Source organism: Clinocottus analis, unplaced genomic scaffold (assembly GCF_023055335.1).
Source record: "Clinocottus analis isolate CAN_PGR_092001 unplaced genomic scaffold, fCliAna1.0.p SCAF_1, whole genome shotgun sequence".
In the NCBI taxonomy this organism is placed as follows: Eukaryota; Metazoa; Chordata; class Actinopteri; order Perciformes; family Cottidae; genus Clinocottus; species Clinocottus analis.
In genome coordinates this window covers 21,771,142-21,793,723 of record NW_027175820.1, presented here as the reverse complement: position 1 = coordinate 21,793,723, position 22,582 = coordinate 21,771,142, and the positions used below count along the sequence as shown (strand labels likewise).

The 22,582-nt window shown below is 40.6% G+C and overlaps 2 protein-coding genes across 4 annotated transcripts; both read left to right on the top strand.

Annotated features, from left to right (window-relative positions):
• Positions 1-1,145: 1,145 nt before the first annotated feature.
• paqr5b (progestin and adipoQ receptor family member Vb) lies at positions 1,146-9,465 on the top strand. Its single transcript, XM_068574541.1, has 8 exons — positions 1,146-1,214; positions 2,242-2,369; positions 5,308-5,513; positions 6,121-6,247; positions 6,923-6,967; positions 7,544-7,640; positions 8,209-8,353; positions 8,865-9,465. The coding sequence occupies exons 1-8, from the start codon at positions 1,161-1,163 to the stop codon at positions 9,197-9,199; spliced, it is 1,137 nt and encodes a 378-aa protein (XP_068430642.1). The 5' UTR covers positions 1,146-1,160; the 3' UTR covers positions 9,200-9,465.
• A 1,136-nt stretch (positions 9,466-10,601) lies between these two features.
• LOC137782044 (kinesin-like protein KIF23) lies at positions 10,602-21,727 on the top strand. 3 transcript variants are annotated; one of them, XM_068571136.1, is made up of 22 exons: positions 10,602-10,671; positions 11,358-11,424; positions 11,617-11,745; positions 11,868-11,973; positions 12,219-12,355; positions 12,457-12,566; positions 12,722-12,892; positions 13,591-13,703; positions 14,109-14,230; positions 14,403-14,505; positions 14,601-14,680; positions 14,815-14,934; positions 15,270-15,429; positions 15,550-15,711; positions 15,911-16,077; positions 16,214-16,387; positions 16,970-17,194; positions 17,425-17,748; positions 19,676-19,764; positions 20,454-20,514; positions 20,781-20,821; positions 21,031-21,727. In XM_068571136.1, exons 1-22 carry the CDS (start codon positions 10,658-10,660, stop codon positions 21,044-21,046), a joined length of 2,691 nt encoding a protein of 896 aa, XP_068427237.1. In that variant the 5' UTR covers positions 10,602-10,657; the 3' UTR covers positions 21,047-21,727. The 3 variants fall into 3 exon arrangements, with proteins under 3 accessions (XP_068427237.1, XP_068427229.1, XP_068427247.1); XM_068571128.1 differs by having other exon boundaries at positions 15,547-15,711; XM_068571146.1 differs by lacking the exon at positions 17,425-17,748 and having other exon boundaries at positions 15,547-15,711.
• The last annotated feature ends 855 nt before the right edge of the window (positions 21,728-22,582 follow it).

Sequence of the window (22,582 nt, the reverse complement as noted above, 5' to 3'; positions counted from 1 at the left end):
AACGCTGAATGAGATCCCAAGGTGCTCTGCGCTCCATGTGTTGTTTCATTATCTATTGTGATTGGCAGGTACAATGTGTACACTCACACACACACACACACACACACACACACACACACACACACACACATGAATCATTTGGATATGCAGCTGAGGTTTAGGCATTTGAGAACAATTTGGATTTTCCATCAAGCCTTTGAGATGAAGCATTAACTTATTGTATGTGTTTCAACTTAGGCAAGCGAGACTTTCTGTTAAATATTTGAGATCGAAACAAAAGAGCTTTCGTGTGCAGTGATGTCACCAAGGTAAAAGAAAAAAAGAAAAAGAAGATACCACACTTCTTCTCCTTTTCTTTGCAGCCTGAGCAAACTGTCAAAACAGACCACAACATCTCCCGCTTTTCTGACTTCCTATTTGTGCGGCGGTGGTGAGACCTGTTTGCTTTCATTGTTTCAGAGTTTAAACAAGATAACAGGCCCGGGGAGCTGTGGCTGGCCTCGGCTGCTGGGCGTGACGGCTGCCGCCGGGCCCTTTGTGGGCAGACGGGGACAAGTCAGCTGAACCAGGAGAGGAGCAAGAAAGTGACATGAAAGGAACTCTGTTGACTTTCCTGCCAGACCGATACACACCCCTCATTCACGATGTCGGACCTTATCGGGGACCGGCTGATAGCGCTTGTTACGTTGAGCTGCCTGTTTGTTTCCTTGATAATATCAGCTTCTGTCGCAGACCTTTACATTGATATTAATGGAACGTTTTCTGTGTGTTTTGGGTTTTTTTACGACCTGAAACCTGTTGCACAGGCCAAACTGCCATCTCTTTGTGAGATAATTATGCAATAACAATAAGATGTGATCTTGAAGGACTTCCAGTGTGTGTGTGTGTGTGTGTGTGTGTGTGTGTGTGTGTGTGTGTGTGCGCCCTCCACCTCCAGAGAGAGGAGGAGGAAAAGGAGGAGGAGGAGTTGCACAGGTACACTGGATATTCTCGCTGGGTTTGAAGAGGGAGGAGATGAAGGGGAGAAACCTTGAGAGCAGCATGGCAACACAAACCTTATAAAGAATGAAACACACCCCAGCGGGCAGCCTCAGTTCAACTCTCCTCCCGGACAGCAGCAGCAGCAGCAGCAGCAGCAGCAGCAGCACCTTGCAGCCGTCATGCTCGGCCTCATCAAATTACCGCAAGTCTTCACCATCCATCAAGTGCCCAAAGTAAGTTCATCTTCACTGTTCCTTAACTTTCAGACTGAGCTGGACTCAGATAGGAGGTGTTGAGTGATTAAATTAAGGAGACTATTACGCTCATTTGCAGGGATTTTTGGGGTCTACTCGAATGTTTACACGCTTTAATGAGAAATAAAAACACTTTATTTTCCTAATGCGGTTTTCTGAGTGTACCTGCATTCATCCTCTGTCTGAAACGGTTGGTTTTACCCCTTTTTTTAACAGAATTGCATTGCAAGGCAACAGATTTGGTCCATGTTTACTTCCTGTCAGCTGAGGTTGCTCACGTGCATTTCAACAGGAAATAAACTGGTACAACTTTTACCTTTAAAACTGTGGATATGTTGTGTCGCTGTGGTGTCACAACGTACTGAAATCCTGGCGGTTCGTTTAAAGATGGTTCTGGATACTATGCTTTAACGCAGACGGAGAAGTTCAAATTCATAATTTTCTATAACACCTAGACCTTACTTCATAATTATATGATTGAACATTGTGACTAAATAAACATTCAAATCTCACCTTTCTTAAAATAACTTAAAATAGAACTTCAGTGGGAGAAAAGTGTAATAATTTTGCCCACAAGTCACACTTTGACTTTTGACCTTTTATATTTCACCTCATTAAATAAAACATTTTTGGAGTGCAGAGAATGAAAACCATAAGCATGTGTTTGCACAAATATTTGAGTTTAAAGTTGCATTGGACAAGAATTGCCAGTATTCTGTGAAGACGTCTTCAATCAGTGCTTCACCATTTGGGCTTGAAAACCCAAGAAGAAAAAAAAAGCTAAAACATAATCTTGACCAAAAAAAAGCTCTCTGCTTTCTTTCTAATGAACTGCAACCATTGAAACTTGGGACTCCTCGGGGGAACCCGTCTAAAACATGCAACACTCGGTCCACTTCCTGTGTATTTTGCTGAGTCACTTCTTCGGCCTCCAGAGTACGAGAATTACAGGTTTCACCAATCCCTCAAACTGGCTGAGGACTAACTCGCAGGTTTCTCTCTCCAGATTTTCCACGAGCACAGCATCCACTCCGGCTACCGACACCCCCACAGCTCGGCCACCGACTGCATCCTGAGCCTCTTCCAGCTGACCAATGAGACGCTGAACATCTGGACCCACTTTCTTCCCACCTGGTAAACACTCTGCATGTGTCCCAACGACAACGCTGCTGCATTGCTGCGATTCGCAATGTTAAGAGCCTTAAACAGGTTTTCCACCTGTCACGTGTCTTGTAGGCTGTTGGCAACATGTGACACACCTGAGGGCATTTTTTTGAGTTTTTGTTTTCAACTTTTTTGCACACCGCTCACATCTTCTATAATAACTTCAGTAAAGCCGAGCATTTTTGTTGTCACGAGGTGTTGTTCCTCCTCTGTCTTAAAAGTAATCCTGCACAGCTTGTTGAGTTTTGTACGTCAGACACTGAGACACAATTTCAAAACTGTGGTTTTACAGACGGGCATTTTCCAAAGTCTTCATCTACTATAAAGAGGAGACAGAAGATTTATTAGATCAGTTCTGGCACATTACCGACTAAACACTACCATTCATTTTTACTGCTCGTATCCAGAGTTACAGTATCTGTCTGCTTGGTATTCACAGTGTCTGTCATGGAATACGATTCAGCGCATATTTAGTACCATAAATGTACTCATCAAGGTGTCAGGAGAGCAGCGGACTTTACATAGCCGGGAAGCCGTTGAGGATAGTGTGGACAGTTATCACAGGAGACGTATGCGTCAAAGCAGCACAGAACTGGAACGACTCAAGCTACATGAGAAGGATAAACAAGTTTGTTTTGAAGACTTGCCTCCCAGCAACGTTGTGGGGTCCTTTGACCATTGACCTCCTTCCGGGGTCCTCCTAATCAGAGGCCTTTTACTGCGTGTGCCGCAAGTACAACAGGACTCTCATGGTACTCTCATGGTGCTTTTATGCATATTTATCACAGTCACAGTAGTCTAAGATATATTTTGTCATTTAGTCATTTTTGAAAGGCGTACTCCCAATACATTTATGAGCACACTTCTGGTAAACACAACATTTAAAGTGGTGCTTTGCGTGGTTCTTTTTGGAGGACTCCCTCGATGAAATGAACTTATTCGCCTGCGAAACCGTCGTGTTCGTCGACTAAGAATGTTGAGGACAGCTCTACGCTTGTGTCTGAGATGAGTCGCCATGTCTTCTCTCTGATGGTTAATAATCCACTTCTCCATCATCTTTGTAACACATTTAATCCTCACGTTGCAAACCCTGACCCACTGATCCACGTTTGAATGACAGAAGTACACCCGGAGCTGCAGTGCTTAGATTAGCCGACGCGCACGGGGGGAATCACTGCTTTACCGACTGGATATCAGCTGGTGACAAAATAACTAAACACTTGGATCAACTTCAGACTTTGCAGAGGTATAAACAAAAGAGTAACCAAGTGTAACCTAAAATTGAGTGAACTCAAAAAGTCCTCATTGCCAAATTTCTTTGAGTTTTCTCATATTTTATTTTACAGTAGATTGATAGGCTTAAGACGCAACATGCAGACAGAGCGGAGGAGCAGCTGAAGAGGAAGAAAGACAAAGACAGACAAGAAGCTAAAGAATGAGGATGATTTCCGTTTTGCCCGCCGCCATATCCTGCACATTCATTCTGGAGCTTAAAGCAACATTTTGTATTTCCTCCCCATGTTTAGCGTCTCCTCTCCGTTTCACAAACACTGCCCGACAGCATGAAGGTTAAATCCAAGACTTTACTGATGCAATTATTTCATTGTGTAGACGTGTGGTAGATGTGTGTTTATGTGAGTCGAGCTCTCGTGCTTCAAAGCTACTGCAGAGGTGACGGCCCCCCAGAGGACACGGTGCACTTCCTCCCTGCTGAGATGCTAGTTGCTTTGACTGCATAGTCCAGAGAGACTCTGTGTGTGTGTGTGTGTGTGTGTGTGTGTGTGTGTGTGTGCTCGTGTGTGTGTATATAAGATGTATGTGTAATGATGTAAAGAGTACTATCCGTGGTGATATTGGCATTGGGTTCAGGCCCGCTAGAGAAGGTAATTGGCCATCACACAGGAAGCTGATACATTTCTGTTGTTTTATAGTTTTCATTATTAAGTCTCTCACGGTGCAGTGGTTCAGTTTGTTCTTTCACTGCACGGAGATGTTTGAATGTTCCAGTTTGTGTTGGTTGGCTAAAACAAATAGAATATTATACCTGATCATATTTAGTGTGCTTGTTTTATTGTGTTGGCTTGGTCATTAAAAGAAAAGAATTTTAGAAATTACAAGGTTTGATGGGAAGTTACATGCTGAAATTATGACATACAAATATAACAGCAAATGTTTAACCACTCCTTTATTATCTCATATATGTGCAAATATTCCTGCAACTACCACTACTGATGCAACTATAGTGTTACAGATAATCATCACGCATAAAGGAGCATAATCATTCATGTAGTAACGGCCTACATTTAAGATAGAGAGTGATTTCTTTTTTTGTATCTCCAGCTGCTAGAACATGAACTCAGTACTGAGGCAGTGTTTTCACTAATTAAATCCATTCTATTGTTACACAGACTACTTTTTTACTTCTTAATGAGGTCACGCTATCACACGTATAAGTAACAATCAGACAACACCATCAATGATTTGCTTCTCTATAATTTCTTCACTACTTGAGTCGAGGCAATATCTCCACTTAGCGCCATGAATCTACAGTTGGGGGACAAACTCAAACAAAAAAAAACATCATAAAGCTCCAAAATCTTGCGTGGGCGGCACTGTGAAGGCCATATAATTCACATATGGGGCCCTCATCTGATGTATGGAAGTATCTTTTTTGTTTCTACACTAATTTATATTTATTCAACACGTTAGTTCTCTTTATATGTTGACTCTCATTTGCTTTAAGTATTTTGCATGTTGCCAATTGCTTGACATTTGATATGATGATCAAGCTCCAAAACTAATTGATTTAAAATAACACAATTACTACTTTACTAAATGCACACACACAGAGAAAGCAGTACTGATGCATCCAATGTAATGGAGTTAATGTGACCTGTTTCTCCTGCAGGTACTTCCTATGGGAGGTGGTGGCGGTGGTGTTGGTGCAGACAGCATGGCACGACTCCTTCATCTGGCCTCTGGTGGTCTTCCTGCTCGCCTGCTGCATTTACCCGCTGGCGTCGAGCTGTGCTCACACCTTCAGCAGCATGTCGGCGCGGGCGCGCCACATCTGCTTCTTCTTCGACTACGCGGCCCTCAGTTTCTACAGCCTGGGTAAGTGTGTGTGCTTCTCTGGCAAGAAGTCTTTTGAAAACCTTTCTGACCGCAGTGAGGATGGGATTCAGGATGCAGGGTCAACTATTTATCTTAAAACGTTTTCTATAAAATGAAGAAGCTTTTAACCACGTCTGTTGCACTGGAAAACATACTGAAGCAGTTTGATGACTATAATATTTTTTTTTTTACCATCATTCAAAACATTGTTAATTTAACCTTGAACCCTAAACACAAGTTAGTGGCAGTAAGTCAATCAGATGTGGTAGTTAAAAGAAATGCATGGAGTGTCTTAAAATGATGCGTTTAGTGAACCTGTGTACATCTTTTTAGATTACAAATCTGACCATAATATGAAATAAAAGATATCAGATAATATGGCTGCCTTACGATCATTTACCAAATTAAAAGACTCTGAGATACTCATACAGATGTGTTACAGCTAATTGCAGTAAGGATGTTTAATCAATCTATACTTCTTTGTTTGGCTTTAATGTTTGGTCCAAACAAGCATTTGTTAATGGAGGGTGGAGAAAGTAACTTGAATCTACTTTTCCTGATACGAAAGAAAATGTACATTTGCTTTGTTTAATGTGTCCTGCTGCAGGCGCAGCAATCGCTTATTCAGCGTATGTTTTCCCGGACAAGTGGGTGAACAGCCTCTTCCACCAGTGCTACGTCCCCATCGCTGCGTTAAACACTGTCATCTGCATCGGCATGGCCTGCTACTCCAGGTATGCTGAGTTACCTGTTAGCATGCTAGCAAGCATCCAGTTTTAATACACACAACTCAGGATTCATTTCTAAAAGATAAGATCCCCGGAAAGGTGTTTTACCAGTTACGGTGAAATGATCCTAGCTAGTGAAATGTCTACTCTGTGTGTTAGCATAACGACGGCTAATATGCTAAATACTAGACACTACATGTTCATATGCTAAATGTTACACCTAAGCAAATTGACATTGGACATGCATGGTGTACACACAGTGTTTTCTCATCTCCAGTGTTTTTATTCACTGTTGCTTTGACTTTGACTATCTTACGAGTAAAAGTCCCTCATGAAGAAAGAGATCAACACACAATTTCCTCTGAATTGTTGTAGAGGTATAAAGTCACAGAAAATGGAAATACTCAAGTTAAGTACAGGAACATCAACAGTGTCCTTAAGTACAGACAGTACTTGTGTAGATGGTTGCTTCATACCATTGTACCAGTCCATTGCAACATTTTAATGTGACTGCTCTTAAATACTGAGGTAGGAAAATAATGCAGTTGTTTTTATCAAATGTGAAATGAAATGAGAAATGTTACATCTGTAGGACATTTGTCAGTATGGAGAAAGCTTCCCTGTTGTTGGTTCGGTCTAGCTAATGTATTGTTCTTTCACTCATCTCTCCCCGCTGCTCAGGCTCGGCTTCCCATACCTGCATTATAATCACGACGTCGTAAAGAGGTAAAAAACTAAACAGTGCATTTTTTTTAAAAATATCTGCACCTCCCATCGCTTCACTATTCTATCATGAACTGTGTTCATCGTGCTTCGATGACGGCAGCAACAGATTTCATCCTGTAGAAATGTGTGACTGTTGACATCCCACAGACATTGTTGACTGTTGAGAATTGAGCAACTCTCTGTTGAACACAATGGGTGTCGCCTAAGCGTGACTATGGGGACCAGCCCAAACAGTGATTTTGTGTAATTGGCTTTAGCTGGGCTGGTTGGAGAGGAGCTGGCAAAACGTGTTCTGTAACATCCTGACTCACTGACTTTGAGTAAAGTGTTCAAATGTGAAACAGAATAAGCATAATAACTCTTAGGTAACAGAGGTCTGCAAAGTTTAGCAGTGCAGCGCAGAAAACATTTACATTAGTGGTGACATCTAATGTAAAAGTGGATTTATTACATAACTTTTGTATTTCAAGTTATTTTATTAACGTTGTTTAAGTGCATGGACTTTTTTTAAAAACAAATCTACCTACTCATCCTGATTCTTCCAGCTACTGTACACGTTGTGTCTTTTATTTTCAGATTTCCTGAGTACCAGACTCCAAAGTTCAGCAAACATCTCCGCGTTGTTGCCTTTGCCTACCCCTACCTGTTCGACCACATTCCTCTGTTCTACAGGGTAGGACCACATATGTGCCCTTTACACACACACACACACACACACACACACACACACACACACACACACACACACACACACACACACACACACACGGTTGTCTTCACAAAACACACATCTGAATGGATGTCTCCCAAGCCTCACAGATAACATTCCATATATCGGACATCATTTACTTGAAGGACTTTTCTGCAAATTAATAACAAGAAAAAACAGAAAAATATGCATTTTTTTTCATTTAAATGACTTTATTTTACTGTAATATCCATGACAAGGGTTATTTTTTACCTGATGGGATTTAAAGCAATAATAAGCAGTAGATCAACTTTGTTGTATTACACATTATACGTGTATGTAAGATATAACATATGATGTGAATCTAGTCTCTGAAAGAGGAACATTTGACACATTCCCCCTTGAAGCTAGAACCACAGTGTTTTGCTCCACTAATAGAAACTTAATAAATACCGTTATGCCTCATTAAAACCATTTGACGGTGATAAAAGTGGTCGTAATGGAGATAGCATTGTAATCTGTTGACTCTGTTCGGTGTGTGTTCTACTCACAGGTGTTTGTGTGCGTAGGAGAGGGCTGCTCAGACAACGGTACCAACGTGCTGCACTGCTACCACATCACCTTGGCTCTGCTCACGGGCTTTCTGTTCGCCACACATTTACCTGAGCGGCTGGCGCCTGGCAGCTTCGACTACATAGGTGAGACTGATCCGAGGAGCAGCTGTTGATTCTCATTTGCATGTTACACATTGGGCTGTTTGACGCGAGAGCCGACCACAGAGCGTCATCACAAGTGTTTTGGCGTCTTTGAGCAAATGTGATTTAGCTTCACTGTTTAGATTAGTTTTAAATGTTCTGTTACAAATGTATAGTATATTTACATCTGTGTTATAAACTTGCAGCAATTTGTCCTATAAAGGCATGAAACATTTAAAACAAATAGAGTGAAGGTTTGCCATATTGATCCATGATGCTCTGACAATATTGTCTTGTATAGCTTTTGAATGCAGTGTTTTTAAAAGTATTTCACATTTCTTAGACCTCTCCAGTCCTGGATTCACATCAACACATGAAATGCCTTCTCATTTGTAGTAATCATTGTGAAATAATGCTAATGCTTAACCACCTCCTATTGAAATCACTTGTCAGTGTCTCCCACTGTGACTGTTCACGCCTGAACTCAAACGTGACTCGACTGCTCCCCCTGCAGGTAACAGCCATCAACTCTTTCACGTGTGCGGCATCCTCGCCACCCACTTCCAGATGAAGGCCGTCAAGCAGGACATGGTGACACGGGGCCCCTGGCTCCTTGCCCACTCCGTGCCCATCACCTTCTTCAACTCAGTGGGTGCGGCGCTGCTCTGTGTGGTGGTGAATTTGACCATCATCACCCTCTTCAGTCTACCTCTCATCTCTGCTCCAGCCGCTCAAGAAAAAAAACACGATAAAGGTGCAAAGAAGCCTAAACCAGGGCCAGCCCCAGCACCGAAATCTCCCGCTTCTCACAAGACACACAGACGTGGGAAACAAGTGCATTATGGGTGATATAAAAACATTTTAAAGGGTACACTCAAGCTATGAGGAGCTGCTGTCATGTCATTTTGCAGTCTACACTAAAGTCAAGGTGGTATTCAGACGTAAGACATCACTCTGATGACTGTGTGGGTAAACTGAAAATAAGGGCGGAAGTTGCACAAACGTACAATGCAAATTAAACAAAATGTTTGTTACTATAATATGTAATGAATCTAAATGTTTCTCAGGAAACTGTTATAAAAAGCTACAAAAGTAGCATGTTTGCTACTGTGAGGAAGTGCTCCCTATTTTTATACCAAAATGTTTTTGCTCCATTCTCTGATTTCCACTTGTGGGGTATGAAGAGACTGTCAGCTGGAGGTAACAATCACACATTTTAAATGCTAATTTCACTGTCAATTTCTAATTATAGTGCTGCATTTAGACACTGTGTCTTTTCATATGTAAAGTGCTTGTGCTTGTACACAGCCTATCGGATTGTACTGTCATGCACGTCACATGAAGAACATGTTTTTCTTTTGACTTTGAGCTGCCTGCAAAGTAGGAAGTCAACAAAGTCGGTGTAGCCTAAGACAGAAAATGTTTTCACAGTAGTTTATTTCCTCATATGATTGCTGTCTCTGTGCCCTGCCACAATGTGCCTCTGACGCAAAACTCAAAGTATTTATGTACAATGTTATTTATTTTTAAATAAAATATTAACCAAACCTGCAAATGTGTCCTTCTAATTTCAGTTTATTAAAAGAGAAATTTAAAAAGGCAAGGGAAATCCATTGTGTCTTGTCTGCAATCAATTAATGAAATGAAACTATCATAAACATAAATACAGTAATGTATATGTAAAAGAAGCAGGGCATAGTGTCATGAATTGATATGATAATTTACTTCGATACAGGATAATGGTGGGAACCGCATGAATATATAAGAAATAGTGGAAATTAAGATTTACAGAGAAGTAATGTAAATCAATGTGCTCTTTTTGTTTTGTTTCCTCGCTTCTTATTTTGTATTATTAGTAAAGTAACTAAAGTGGGGTGTGTTCTATGTAGAATTTTCTGAAAATGATAATCAACAATAAATTTGAATTCCTGTTCATTGCACATGTTTTTTAAAATTAAATGTCAAACAGTGTAACCACTTGACTAATTTTCCTCAAAAATATTTAATAAAATAATATAATATTTGAGTCACTTCCTGGCATTTCAAGTAGCGGTTTGTAATACTTTATTAGTGGACCTTGAATTATTTCATGTTCAAATGAACTGAAGCTTCTTTGTTTCACGTCATGAGTCAGTTCAGTTAGTTGTAATCAACCAAACCGGAATAGATGCTGGAGGCGGGACTTCCGGTTCTGCCTGCCGCGTCTGCTCTGTGATTGGTTGAGATATTACGCCACGCGGAAGAGAATTTTTCAAATCGAGAAGAGGCGCTCTGTGTTCAACGGAGAGGAGACGAACAACACAAACAATGCAGAGACCAGCGTTAGTATTACCGCTTTTTATTGTGTATTTAACACGAAATAACGGCTAACAATCTACAACGATGCTTTGTGGTAGTTATACTGCCCAGGTGCATATTAATGGTAACCTTTGGTGGTTGTTCAGAAGAAAAGCTTTGTAAAGTTTGCACAGCTCGCTCTCTTGTGAACCTAGCTCACTTAGCTAACTGTGGCACTTTACAAGTAAACTTACAGCTCATCTATCACCAATATGTGTTACCCGTATGCGAAAAGGACAACACGTTCTCCAGCTTTGGTTATTTTAATGTTTAAGTCGCAAATATCGTGTTACGTTGTTATTTTTTCTTGATCGTCGTTAGCACGCGACACCTGGGCTGATTTACGTTAGCTAACGTTAGATGACGTCACGGTAGTTATCGTGACGTTAACCGATAAGAGGTTACGGTTAAGCGAGTAGATTTATTAAAATATATATTAACCAAAATGTGTCCCCATAGTTTTGTCCATGTAGCTGATATTATTTTCTGTGATATGTGTGTATGTGCATGCGTCAAGAGTGTGAGCTGCATAATGTGCAAGTGTCCACAGAGTGTAAATTATTCAGGTTAATGATCAGGATTATTCAGGAAGCGATGTGTCTAATTAATTGAATGCAGTATGTATTTGTGTGTGTTTGACATTGATTCTGTAATGATGTATCACTCTCAGCAAAGCGAAGACTCCTCGGAGGCCTGGCCAGAAAAAAGCATCCAACATCGAAAAAGATCCCGTTGGAGTAAGTACTGCTTTGCTTAAAAAACGTAACTGTACTCACAAAGTCAAAGTAGATTCTTACAAACCCAACACCTGTGATTTAATTAAGTAATTAGACATCTGTGTTGATCAACTTAAACTGAATTTCTGGCTTGTAGTTATTGTAGTTGTGGCTTCATCCTTGTAGACCTCATGTACTCATTCATCTGTTTAGGTATACTGTCGTATACGTCCACTTGGAGCAGAAGATACAGAATGTTGTGTCGAGATGATCAGCAGCTCCACTATTCAGCTCCATGCTCCAGATGGGATTAAAGCCAACCGCAATGGGGAATTCAAAGAGGTAATTCTGTCGCTGGCCTCTTCGCTTGGCCATGTAAAGCAAATTGACCACCTATACCTGTGTTTGTTTGGTAACTGGTCTATTACATAATGTTTTACATTTTGTTTCTATTCATCCTCTAGACACAGTACTCATTTAAAAAAGTATTTGGTATTAATACCAATCAAATGGAGCTGTTTGAGGATGTTGCCAAGCCCCTGATAGAGGACCTGATTCGTTGTAAAAATGGTGAGTGAATTTAAGTTTTACATTTTTTTAATTAAAGGCATGAAATGTAATTTAATATGTGCACTGTGCTGAACCTAATTCAATGACTTTGTATCCTCGAGTAAAAAAATACCAAACATGTCCTCTAAAATAATTGTCCATCTCTTATTGACACTGTCACCACACAGACCACAGTTTACAACATGATCACCATGAGCCCTAATCCTGTGTGAAAAGTGGTTAATTATGATATTCCATGCTCATAGGTCTGCTGTTTACGTATGGCGTTACTGGAAGTGGGAAGACCTTCACCATGACCGGCTCACCTGGAGAAGGTGGACTCCTCCCCCGTTCTCTCGACATACTCTTCAACACCATCGGCCCCTTTCAGGCCAAGCGATTTGTAAGAATTTTGCATCTTTGGTCTTCAAAAAAAATGTAAGGAGTACATTTTGGGGGAAGGTTGGTAATGGTCATGTGTTTTAAAAAAAAAATCTTCATCAGGTGTTTAAACCAGATGAAAAAAATGTGATGGAGATCCAGGGTCAGGTTGATGCTCTGCTGGAAAGACAGAAGCGAGACAGTCAGCAGTCTGTGCCCAAAACGCCATCCAGGTGACTATGAGTAACTTTATTCCATGTCTTACTTTTTAAACTATTTGTGGTGTGGCAACTACTTGTGTAGTTTGAAGGAACTGAATGTGAAGTACATGTTCACTGCTGTTTTAATGATGTCGCTTTTCTTTCTTTCTTTGTTTTTGTCTTTTCAGGCTGAAGGCTGACCCTGAGTTTGCAGATATGATCAGCTCAGAGGAGGCGTGCAAATTTGAGAATGTGGATGAAGACTGCTGTTACAGCGTTTTTGTGTCCTACATCGAGATCTACAACAACTATATCTACGATCTCCTCGAAGATGCGCCGTGTGACCCTATCAGACCAAAGTAAGAGACAGCATTTCGAACCGGTGTCCTTTTTAAAAAAAACACAATGTAATTTTAAAGGATTGTCTGTACGACGCATATTTGTATGCAGGTTTAGTTTTTCATTTATTTTACAAAGTGGCTCTGCAGTAAATTAATTTAGGGGAAACAAATGCACCCACTCAATAAGTGTGATTTGTAAACTCCGACTGTATGTTCTGAATATGTTTGAGACACTTTTCTTTTTTCCTGTTTACAAGATGCACCTTTTTTAAAAATCATGTTTTTGTTAGGTGGCTCGGTGGCGGCACGCCTGTACGGAACAATGAGTTCATGTATGTGGCCAGTGAACGTTCATTAGACAGTTTACTCGTAGCCGTAACTTGGCTGTAGCTGCTGTCACTTTTAGGTTCTCAGTGTTTTTCCATCCCATTAATCCAAAGCCTTGTAAATAGCATACGTGTAGCTTTCCAGCTGGAATGTCATTTTGGTTGCTCCCTGCTGTTTGCTGTTTGTTTTGGAGACGCATAACTTCCCTGAATGGCTCAAACTTGTGTGCATGCGTCTGAACCCCTGGATGTGTGTCCCTAGATTGTATTGTATATTTAACGTGAACACTAACATCAAGTAATTGTCATTTTAGCTTTTGCTGCTCGTCTTACTAAAGCGACACTTCAGTGTGTTGCATTACGTTTATTCTCGTCATCAACTTGTTTCAGACCACCTCAATCCAAGATTCTCCGTGAAGACCAGAATCACACCATGTACGTGGCCGGCTGCACAGAAGTGGAGGTCAAATCGACAGAGGAGGCCTTTGAAGTCTTTTGGAAGGGTAAGTGGTAATAATCACACTCTTGTAGTGGCTTTGTATTGTATTTCATGTTATGTGTTGACTTAACATGCACACTCGGTTAAATTACAAAGTTTGGCGCTGGAAGCTTTTTAACTTGTGTTTTGTATCTTCTCATCATATAAATTAGAATATTTTTTTCTTAGGTGATTATTAATATGTTTTTCAAAACCTCTGTATTGAGGTGAGGCAGCCATGACATTTCTTTGATCCAATGTTGCAGGGAAGTTTTGAGAGAATAGATGCATCCTATAGTCAGTTCAAACTAGCATGAATCATTGATGAAATAAAAAAAATTCTTTACCTTTTTCTATAAAGTAATCTAAGTTTTTATTGTTCCTGTTTTCGTCAACACAATGTATTAATGCCGCTCTGCTGTTTCTCCAGGACAAAAGAAAAGGAGGATCGCCAACACTGAACTTAACCGTGAATCCAGTCGCTCGCACAGCGTGTTCACGGTGAAGTTGGCTCAGGCGCCACTCGATGCTGATGGAGATCACATTCTACAGGTGACCTGCAGCTCACGTCTAAAAAAAATAATGTTTCTTTATTCAAAGATAGACAGTGTGTTGTTTGTTTTTATCTGACACAAAGCAGATCAAATCAGACGCATGCAGGTGTCACAAAGGATTCCAGCCGATATTTCTTGACGCTAACGTTGCGTTTTTATTTAAATTGCAGGACAAAAACCAGGTGAACGTGAGCCAGCTGTGCCTGGTGGACCTGGCTGGCAGCGAGCGCACCAGCAGAACCAGAGCCGAGGGAAGCCGTCTGCGCGAAGCAGGTCAGTTCATGTCTTACTGTGCCAGAGGGATTTTTTCTTTGCCTTTTTAATGTTTCTTCAGACACTCTCAGTCTCTGGTTATGTGTCATTTACAGGGAACATTAACCAGTCCTTGATGACTCTGCGCACATGTATGGAAGTCCTGCGTGAAAACCAGATGTGTGGAACCAATAAGGTTGGTATTTCATCATCTGTTCATCAAGGAAACATCATTTTATTTCTGTGAACAGCAATATTTATCATTCTGCTTGTTATCGTTGGTAATGTTCCAGTCGGTGCAGTTTCACGGAGCCTTTTATCTTCTTCCAGATGGTGCCGTACAGGGACTCTAAAGTTACACATCTGTTTAAAAACTACTTTGACGGAGAAGGAAAAGTCAGGATGGTTGTGTGTGTCAACCCAAAGGCGGATGATTATGACGAAACTATGGTAAGACATTGTTTTTGTTTTGTGGTCCATATATTTTTGGCTGATTTGCCATCCAACTGCGATGGAAATTGTATACTAAGCTTGGATATGTAATCCTTAGTTTTAGGGTTGAGCAATATATCAATATTATATCTATATGGTGAAATTACATTTTTTTTAAACTTACCGGACTGTTCTGGCTGTTCTATTATTTGCCTTGACATAGTTATTGTTTCCACGTCACTGATTATTTCTCAAACGTATTGTGTGTGTGAATGCGCAATAGTCAACCCTGTAATGTTGTCGTTCTCACGGTATTTGTCATTTCTAATGGTGTTCTGTTGCATGTGCTGCAGCTGGTAATGCGTTTCGCGGAGATGACCCAGGAGGTGGAGGTCGCGCGGCCCATCGACCGGCCGATCTGCGGCCTTGCTGCAGGACGCAGACACAAAAACCGCGCCTTCAAAGATGAGCTGTCACGTCGCCTGGATGACCGAGGAGGTCCAAGTAATGCAGGTAAAAAAGCCTCAAATCTGTACCGCTTGCTCTTTGTGCTCACAGCACGTTGTAGTTATGTCACATTTATGATATGCACATGTAACAAACACAAATGTTGTGTTGTTTTTGTCACAGTAGATGACCCATCCTTCTTGAATCAGCTCGTTGAAAGCCTTCCAGCCATTCCTCATTTCGAGCTGGTGGACCCATATGATGATCAGTCGTTGCCCCGCCTGATCGAGATCCTGGAAAAGAGGCATCGGATCCGTCAGATGGTGACGCAGCAGTACGACAAAACCGGTATTGGTCCATTTTCTAAGCAACAAATGATCTGATTTGTAGAGAATGTATTTCTTTGTCGGTAGCAATGCATGAATTAGTCACTGAATTAGAATAGGAGTTATTTTTTCTGGTCACTAATTGTATTTTATTTTAAAAAGAAATGAAGGGTAATATTGTATCAAATCAACATGTTTTATTCATTTGTTTTCTCCCACAGGAAATGCACTGAAGTCCATGTTTCAGCAGTTTGACAGTCAGATCAATGCGAAGGAGACGTTCCTCCATGAGCAACGTTGCAAACTAAGCGAGAAAGACAAAGTCATCCTCAGCCAGAAGGCGGAGCTCGAACGATTAGAGAAAAAATCCAAAACGCTGGAATACAAGGTGTCTCCCCGACTTAGAAAAGTCACCCAATTTTTTTTATCTGCAGCATTTTAAACATGCTAATCAAAACAAGGATATGTGAATTCCCTCTTTTTAAGAGAAGCATGTATTTATTGTTCTTCTTCTTGCTCCTCAGGTCGATATCCTGCAGAAGACGACGGACATGTACGAGCAGGACAAGCGCTCACTTCGGCAGGAGCTGGAGACTCGGGAGCAGCGGCTCCAGAGGGAGCAGACGGACAGGAGGCGCATGGAGCAGCGCATGCAGGGCATGGTGACCGACTCCAAGCTCAAGTGGGAGAAGGAGTGTGTGAGTAGAATTATTCACGGTAGACCCACTATTTTTGGGGAGGGTTTGTACATTGAGCGCTTGCAAATACTTGGCAATCATTTACATCTGTGGAGCTACATGTTTGTCTACTTCACACTTTAGTAGCCAAGTGTGACACTTGAGTTCTGCTCAAAAATGTAAAAGGAAGCTGCACCAAAACATTGTGAGGACAGATAATGATAAAGAATTATTCTATATTTGTTGTAGCCAATTCTAATCCAAACAATATGAATCTTACAAATGCTAAACTGTGAAAAAGAAAATGAATATTATATAATTTTTTACCGACCACTGATGTATCAGTGGTCTTTTTTTTAATGCAATAAGTGTGACTTTATAGTCCACTTTGAAAGAACAATCACAATGCCTCAAAGCTTCACCAAGAAAAATGTATTTACTATCTGTAGTGCAAAAACTTTGGCTGGTTTAAAAAAATAAAAAAAGATCCTGCTGTTCATTTAAGAACAAGAAATATGAGCCGCAATACCTCGCAGATATTTATCATGTAGGATGAGATAAGAAAGTTTCTCTCTGTTTCCCCGCTGGCGTTTTTACAATCAGGAGAGGCGCGTGAACGCCAAGCAGCTGGAGATGCAGAACAAGTTGTGGGTGAAGGATGAAAAGCTGAAGCAGCTCAAGGCCATAGTGACGGAGAGCAGCAGCAGCAGCGGCGGCGGCGGCATCGGTGGGTTTCCCACAGAGCGTCCAGAGAAACCAGAGAGGCCCTCAAGGGAGAGGGATCACAACGTGGGCCAGAAGAGGTCTGCCTCGCCATCGCCGCTTCATGTGAGTCATTTCCTCCGCTGCACTGCCTCTTCCGTCGACGTGCACCACATCCTCTTGTGAATCTTCAAATTTTGCATGTCACTAATTATTACTGTGATGATTGTAAAACATTGCTCTGCTTCCTGTACACGGCATCCTCTTTGCTGTATCACCCTGTTGTTGTGTTTGTGTTCATCCGGAGCCCCTAACACCCACAATGCTTGGCCTCGTTCCCCTCCATCACTTTTCAGGACTTCAGCCAAACTCCCTCCCGCCAAAATCGAGCCAATGTTAGGGCAGATCAGGACGCTTACCCAGACACCTCCTCATCCTCCTCCTCCACTTCAGCCTATCCCTCAGTAGCCTCCTGCATCTCCGATTGGGAGCACAGGCTCCCCGTAGACCCGAGCAGCCGAGCTATGCACTCTGGGACTCCCCAGTACAGGAGCCGGACTCCCGCCCCATGCCTCGGCACCAGCAGCGTGGGTCGCAGGAGAGGCCAGCGCTGGCCAACGGAGATCGAGGCCCCGGCTAGGACGCTCGTCTATGGGCTAGACCTAGAGGCAGGCACAAGGGTCAGTGTGTGTGTAATGAAGCATAGATGTCCTCAAGGATGCGTTTGGTTTTCCTCTGCAAGCCTGTAGTTCCAGCCTGTAGTGTAGAACTGCTCCCGTGTTAGTCTCAGTAGACGTCTGCTTGTTTAGAAATGCATCTCGTAGAAGCGCTGCGTCAGTGTCTGCTGGTGTTTCTCTTATCCAGACTATACGGCACAATGATGTCATGCTAGTAAATCATCTCTACCTGCATCTAAAGCTTCGTAGCAGTAGCAGTAGTTGTATCATGTTTGTACTTCTTTCTGTTGCTTGTGACTAACTGCTCTCTTGAATAGTTGTTGCCGTGTCACGTAGCATGGTTGCAAAATGTTTCTTGTTAATTTATTAGATATTCTAAGAAATTAGATCAGAAATAGGTGAGGAAGAAAACCCTAAAACCTTATTGCACTCAGTGTTGAGGTTTGGTTGGATGCGGCACGCACCACTGATGCTTTTTAATGTGCACAAACATCGTGAGAGTCCCACTTTTAACATTAGCTAAAACATAAAAAAAATCAGTCTCTTTAGATTCCATCGCGTGCTCACTGTTATGTCTTCATTGGATTGAAAGAGATTTTGGGGTTTTGGATTCCCACGTCTACAAACGAGCAAAAACCTTTTACTTGACTTAATGGCCCACAGTTGGAAATGTTATGACTGTACACATGTGGACCAAACCGACAAATTAAAACCTGCAGTTTCATCCGGAGATACTTACAAAGTATGCACGCGTGTAGGCCAGACAGTCTGAGTCAGACCTTTTTGAATTGCTCTGTATTTAAAAAAACAAACAAAACTAGTTTTATCGAGCCCGCTTCCAGACTCCTGAGTTGCTGCCAACCTTTTCTTCAGCGACTCAAACAATGAGTGATTAATGAAGTGGAACAAAACAGCCGTTCAGTGCGATTATCTGGCCGATAACAACATAATAGTCCGGGTCCTTATTGAGCTGCTCAACATGTCGGGGACCAAAACAGATTCATTTGGGTCTATTGTTCTCAGGCTTCACTGAAACATTTGACATTTTTTAAACAAACATTGTCAACCTGTACAACATCTGTATTTTGTTTGCATGTCATCTTAACCGCTCAACCCATTTCCTCACTACTTTGTGCGGCGCTTTGCATGTTGACTCTTATTCTCTCTTCCGGGCTGTTAGTTACTTTCTGAAAATATGTCTTGCTGGAAGGCCAGATTATTGTTTTGGGGTGAGATTTGAGATGTCGAGGGCTACAATACTATGGTAAATTAATTAAATATTCATTTTAAAACCTGTGTAGCGAGACATGCCCCTGGTCCTCTTGGCCTTCCAGTGGTAAATGTATTTTCAACACGCGCTAACACCTTCTGATGATCCGCCGTCACCACTAAACCCCAACAAAACTTGAAATGGTCCCTGCTGGTGTCACATGTGAATAACTTCCTGGTTTGTTTCTCTCACTGGGATCACCAGACGGCCGCTCCAGTTCACCCAATGCACAGGCGCTCACACTCTGCGGGTGGGGAGAAATGGGTAGACCACAAACCATCTACTAATTTGGACCTAGACACTGTCATGCAGCCAATCTTGCCCAATGCAATCAAGGTGTCGACCCCGAATGAGAAAGCTCTGTCCAAATGCCAAAAGTATGTGCTTAGACATCAAGAGCTTGCCTCAGACGGGGAGATCGAGACCCAATTGATCAAGGTAAAAATCACATAATTGCTTAATTTGAGACTTCTGATCATTTTTATATCTTGCATGATTTTAACTTAATCACGTTCTGTTTGATTTCACATTTGACGTCCTGTTTTGTATTTTACTGGGCAACAAACAACTTTGTTTCTTTGTGTGTGTGATTGATTGTGTTTTTCCTTTATTTCCCTCTGGACATTTGTGATTACTTCTTTTTTTTTTAAACTTTCTCAGGGCAACGTTTTTAAGACGAGAGGCGGAGGACAGGCTGTGCAGTTCACTGACATTGAGACACTAAAACAAGAGTTCCCGATGGCATCAAGGTAGAGTATTTGCCCAAGTAGGACACAATGATAAAGTGACGTGAAACAGACGTTAATACTGCCAGTAACTCGTCTAGTTTTATATTTTTGCAGCATCGTTTGATTTCAGGTCCAATCATATCTTAAAACATGTTACAATTGACATATTTTTACATTGCAGCAACTTTCACAATTTCCACATTTGAATTTAAGTGTTTTTGGGAGGAGGAAGTTGTGAAAGGATCAAATAAACCCTCGCCACAGAGCCAGAGGAGTGGCTTTAAGTGAGGCCGTCAAACGGAGGTTTTTATGCGTGTTAAAAACAAGTGGTTGTAAAATCACTTATAGGCACAAACGTCCTGCTAATTTCTTTGTAATTTACAGTTTTACACCTAAAGGTACGTGTCTGAAAGAAAGTAGAAAAGAGTTTATTTCTCTTCTCCCACAAACTTTCGGGTTGACACCAAAATCTGTCACTGAAATATCTAATTTAAGTGTTTTGTAAATCAATGCTTAAACTCGGTAATGAGGTAAAATGTCTTTTTCAGTTCATGTTAAGAACTTTAGAGGTTTTAGAGATTTATTTTGTTTTAATAGAGAAACTAATTTGTCAAGCATTTATCTCGTCAAATATGTCAACACATTCTGATTATACTTTATTGTGAAGAATTAGCGAAAGGAAGTTCAAGTTTTTATGTTTTTTGTTTCAGTCGCAAGAGATGCTCAGGGTCTGGAGACGGAGAAGATCAGATAGAGGACATAGAAAACAAGGTAAGCTCTAAATTAATTTAATAAAACATCAAACAACATGAAAATATATTCAGAAAAAATTAAACTCATTTTAACCTGCAAGTGATTTCTGGTCATTTTGTGTGTTACCGTTTACTTTATAATATCTTACACGTCCTCAGGTGTCAATGTTTAGGGTCTTTAGCCAGTTATTGTGCAGTTTTAAAATACATACTTTTCATACATTGATTTGTGTGCATATCACTTTTTTATGTGTTAACTTATTTAAACTTTTTCCCTTCTCTTAGGCTCCAGTGACGAGCGCGAGTTCAGGCTTTGGGTATCAAAAGTAAGCTCGTAAATGTTTGTTTTATGTATATATGCATTGTTTAGCATGTTTTATAAGGTTTCAATGTGCATGTGTGTCTTTTGCTTTTTTATTATACAAATAGGTGACATTATATATGCGTTTGTGTGTGTGTAAATATTTCTATTTTGTTGTCTTGGATTAAAATCAGGTTTATTGAGGTTTGGACTTTCTTTCTTTCTCTCTTCCAGACGCAGGAAGCCTTGAGTTGCTGAAGATATGAAGGAACGTTCTTCTTGAAAACATGCAATATTTTGCCTGACTATTGGGACATTGAAGGGACCGCCATGTGAAACTATGCATCTTTTTCTTTTTTTTTTCTTTTTTTTTCTTTTTACAATAATTTGAGTGACTATTTTTCTATTATGACTGATTTTATTACAAATTATTAGGGTGCAGTTCTAATTTGATTGTCGTTGATTAATTTAGCATGTTTTTTGTTTAAGTTTTTTTTAATGCTAGAATGATAACTTAAAGACATGGACATATTAAGGGGCCCAATATGAATATCCCATCATAAATGTAACTCTTTCTTACTATGCCTTTCCAAAGACTAGAATATTTGACCTTTTGAACATTAGAAAAGGTTTTATTTTTTTTATCTATAGCGTCTTTGCTTGCTTTTTCCCCCCATGGGATATTCCTTTTATTGGATGTTCCACTGAGCATATGGCTGCAAAAAAAGAGCACAGAATGCAGTTGTTTTAGTATTACAGTGTGCTGACCTGTAAATATAGAGCTGTTATGCACGTATTTGCTAAAAATCAATCTCTGACTAACTGTAAATATCTTATGGAGTGTTTTACCTCTGTTTATTGAAACGGCTCCTCCTGAGATGTGTAACACACTTCCCTTTTTGCTGGCAATAAATTTATTCAAACACCATCATCATGATTTTTCAGTTCATTAAAAAAAAACATCTTCCATCAACATATCCAAAAGAAATGCTTAATTTTGTTACAGATACATTTTATGTTGAAGCAGCTGTAAGTTAATGAATATTGGTTCTCCACCTGGTTGAGCAGAGGAAAACAAGGCAAATTAATGTTTAGTCTGACTAAATGAAAAATGAATTGTATAGATTGAAGGGTCTTAATTCTGAGGATATTGAATAGCATGAATACATATAATGCGTCCATGTTATGCTGGAAATGTATCCTGTTTAATTCATCTGCGCTGAATTTCATCTTTTTCTCCTCTAAGAGTATTTCTGTGTTGCTGAGTTCATGTCATAGTTCCACAAAGGCATATTATGCCATTGCACCCTATTGTATAATATGACTGTTTAATGTCTGACATGATAGAAATAAGTAATTTTCTTTTCCCTCAATGGACCTCGAAGCAGAAATGTCACATTCCAGTTGATTTGTTGGGCTTTTTCGCAGCTTTTCTTAACAATTTGTCTGCCTAAAGGAACAGTACATTATGTATGCATGCAGTACATTTATTATCTTTAATGTCAAATCCCCCTTTTGGTCATGCAGAGCGGACAGAAAAGGTGTAGTTTATAGTGTGAACAGCAGGTGGAAGTAGATCCCTGTGCAAAGGTTGGGACCCACAGGGTGGGATGGCATGTTTGTCTGGTTGTCTGTTGAGATGGATGCCTTGTTTTTTTTTTTACTATTTTCTACTACAGCAAACCAAGTCTACCTACGTGTATTAATGAAGTAACCAAACCGAACTAAATCCATTTAGGAAGCACATATTTCTAAATCATTTAGTGCGTTTAGATCTCTTTTAAAT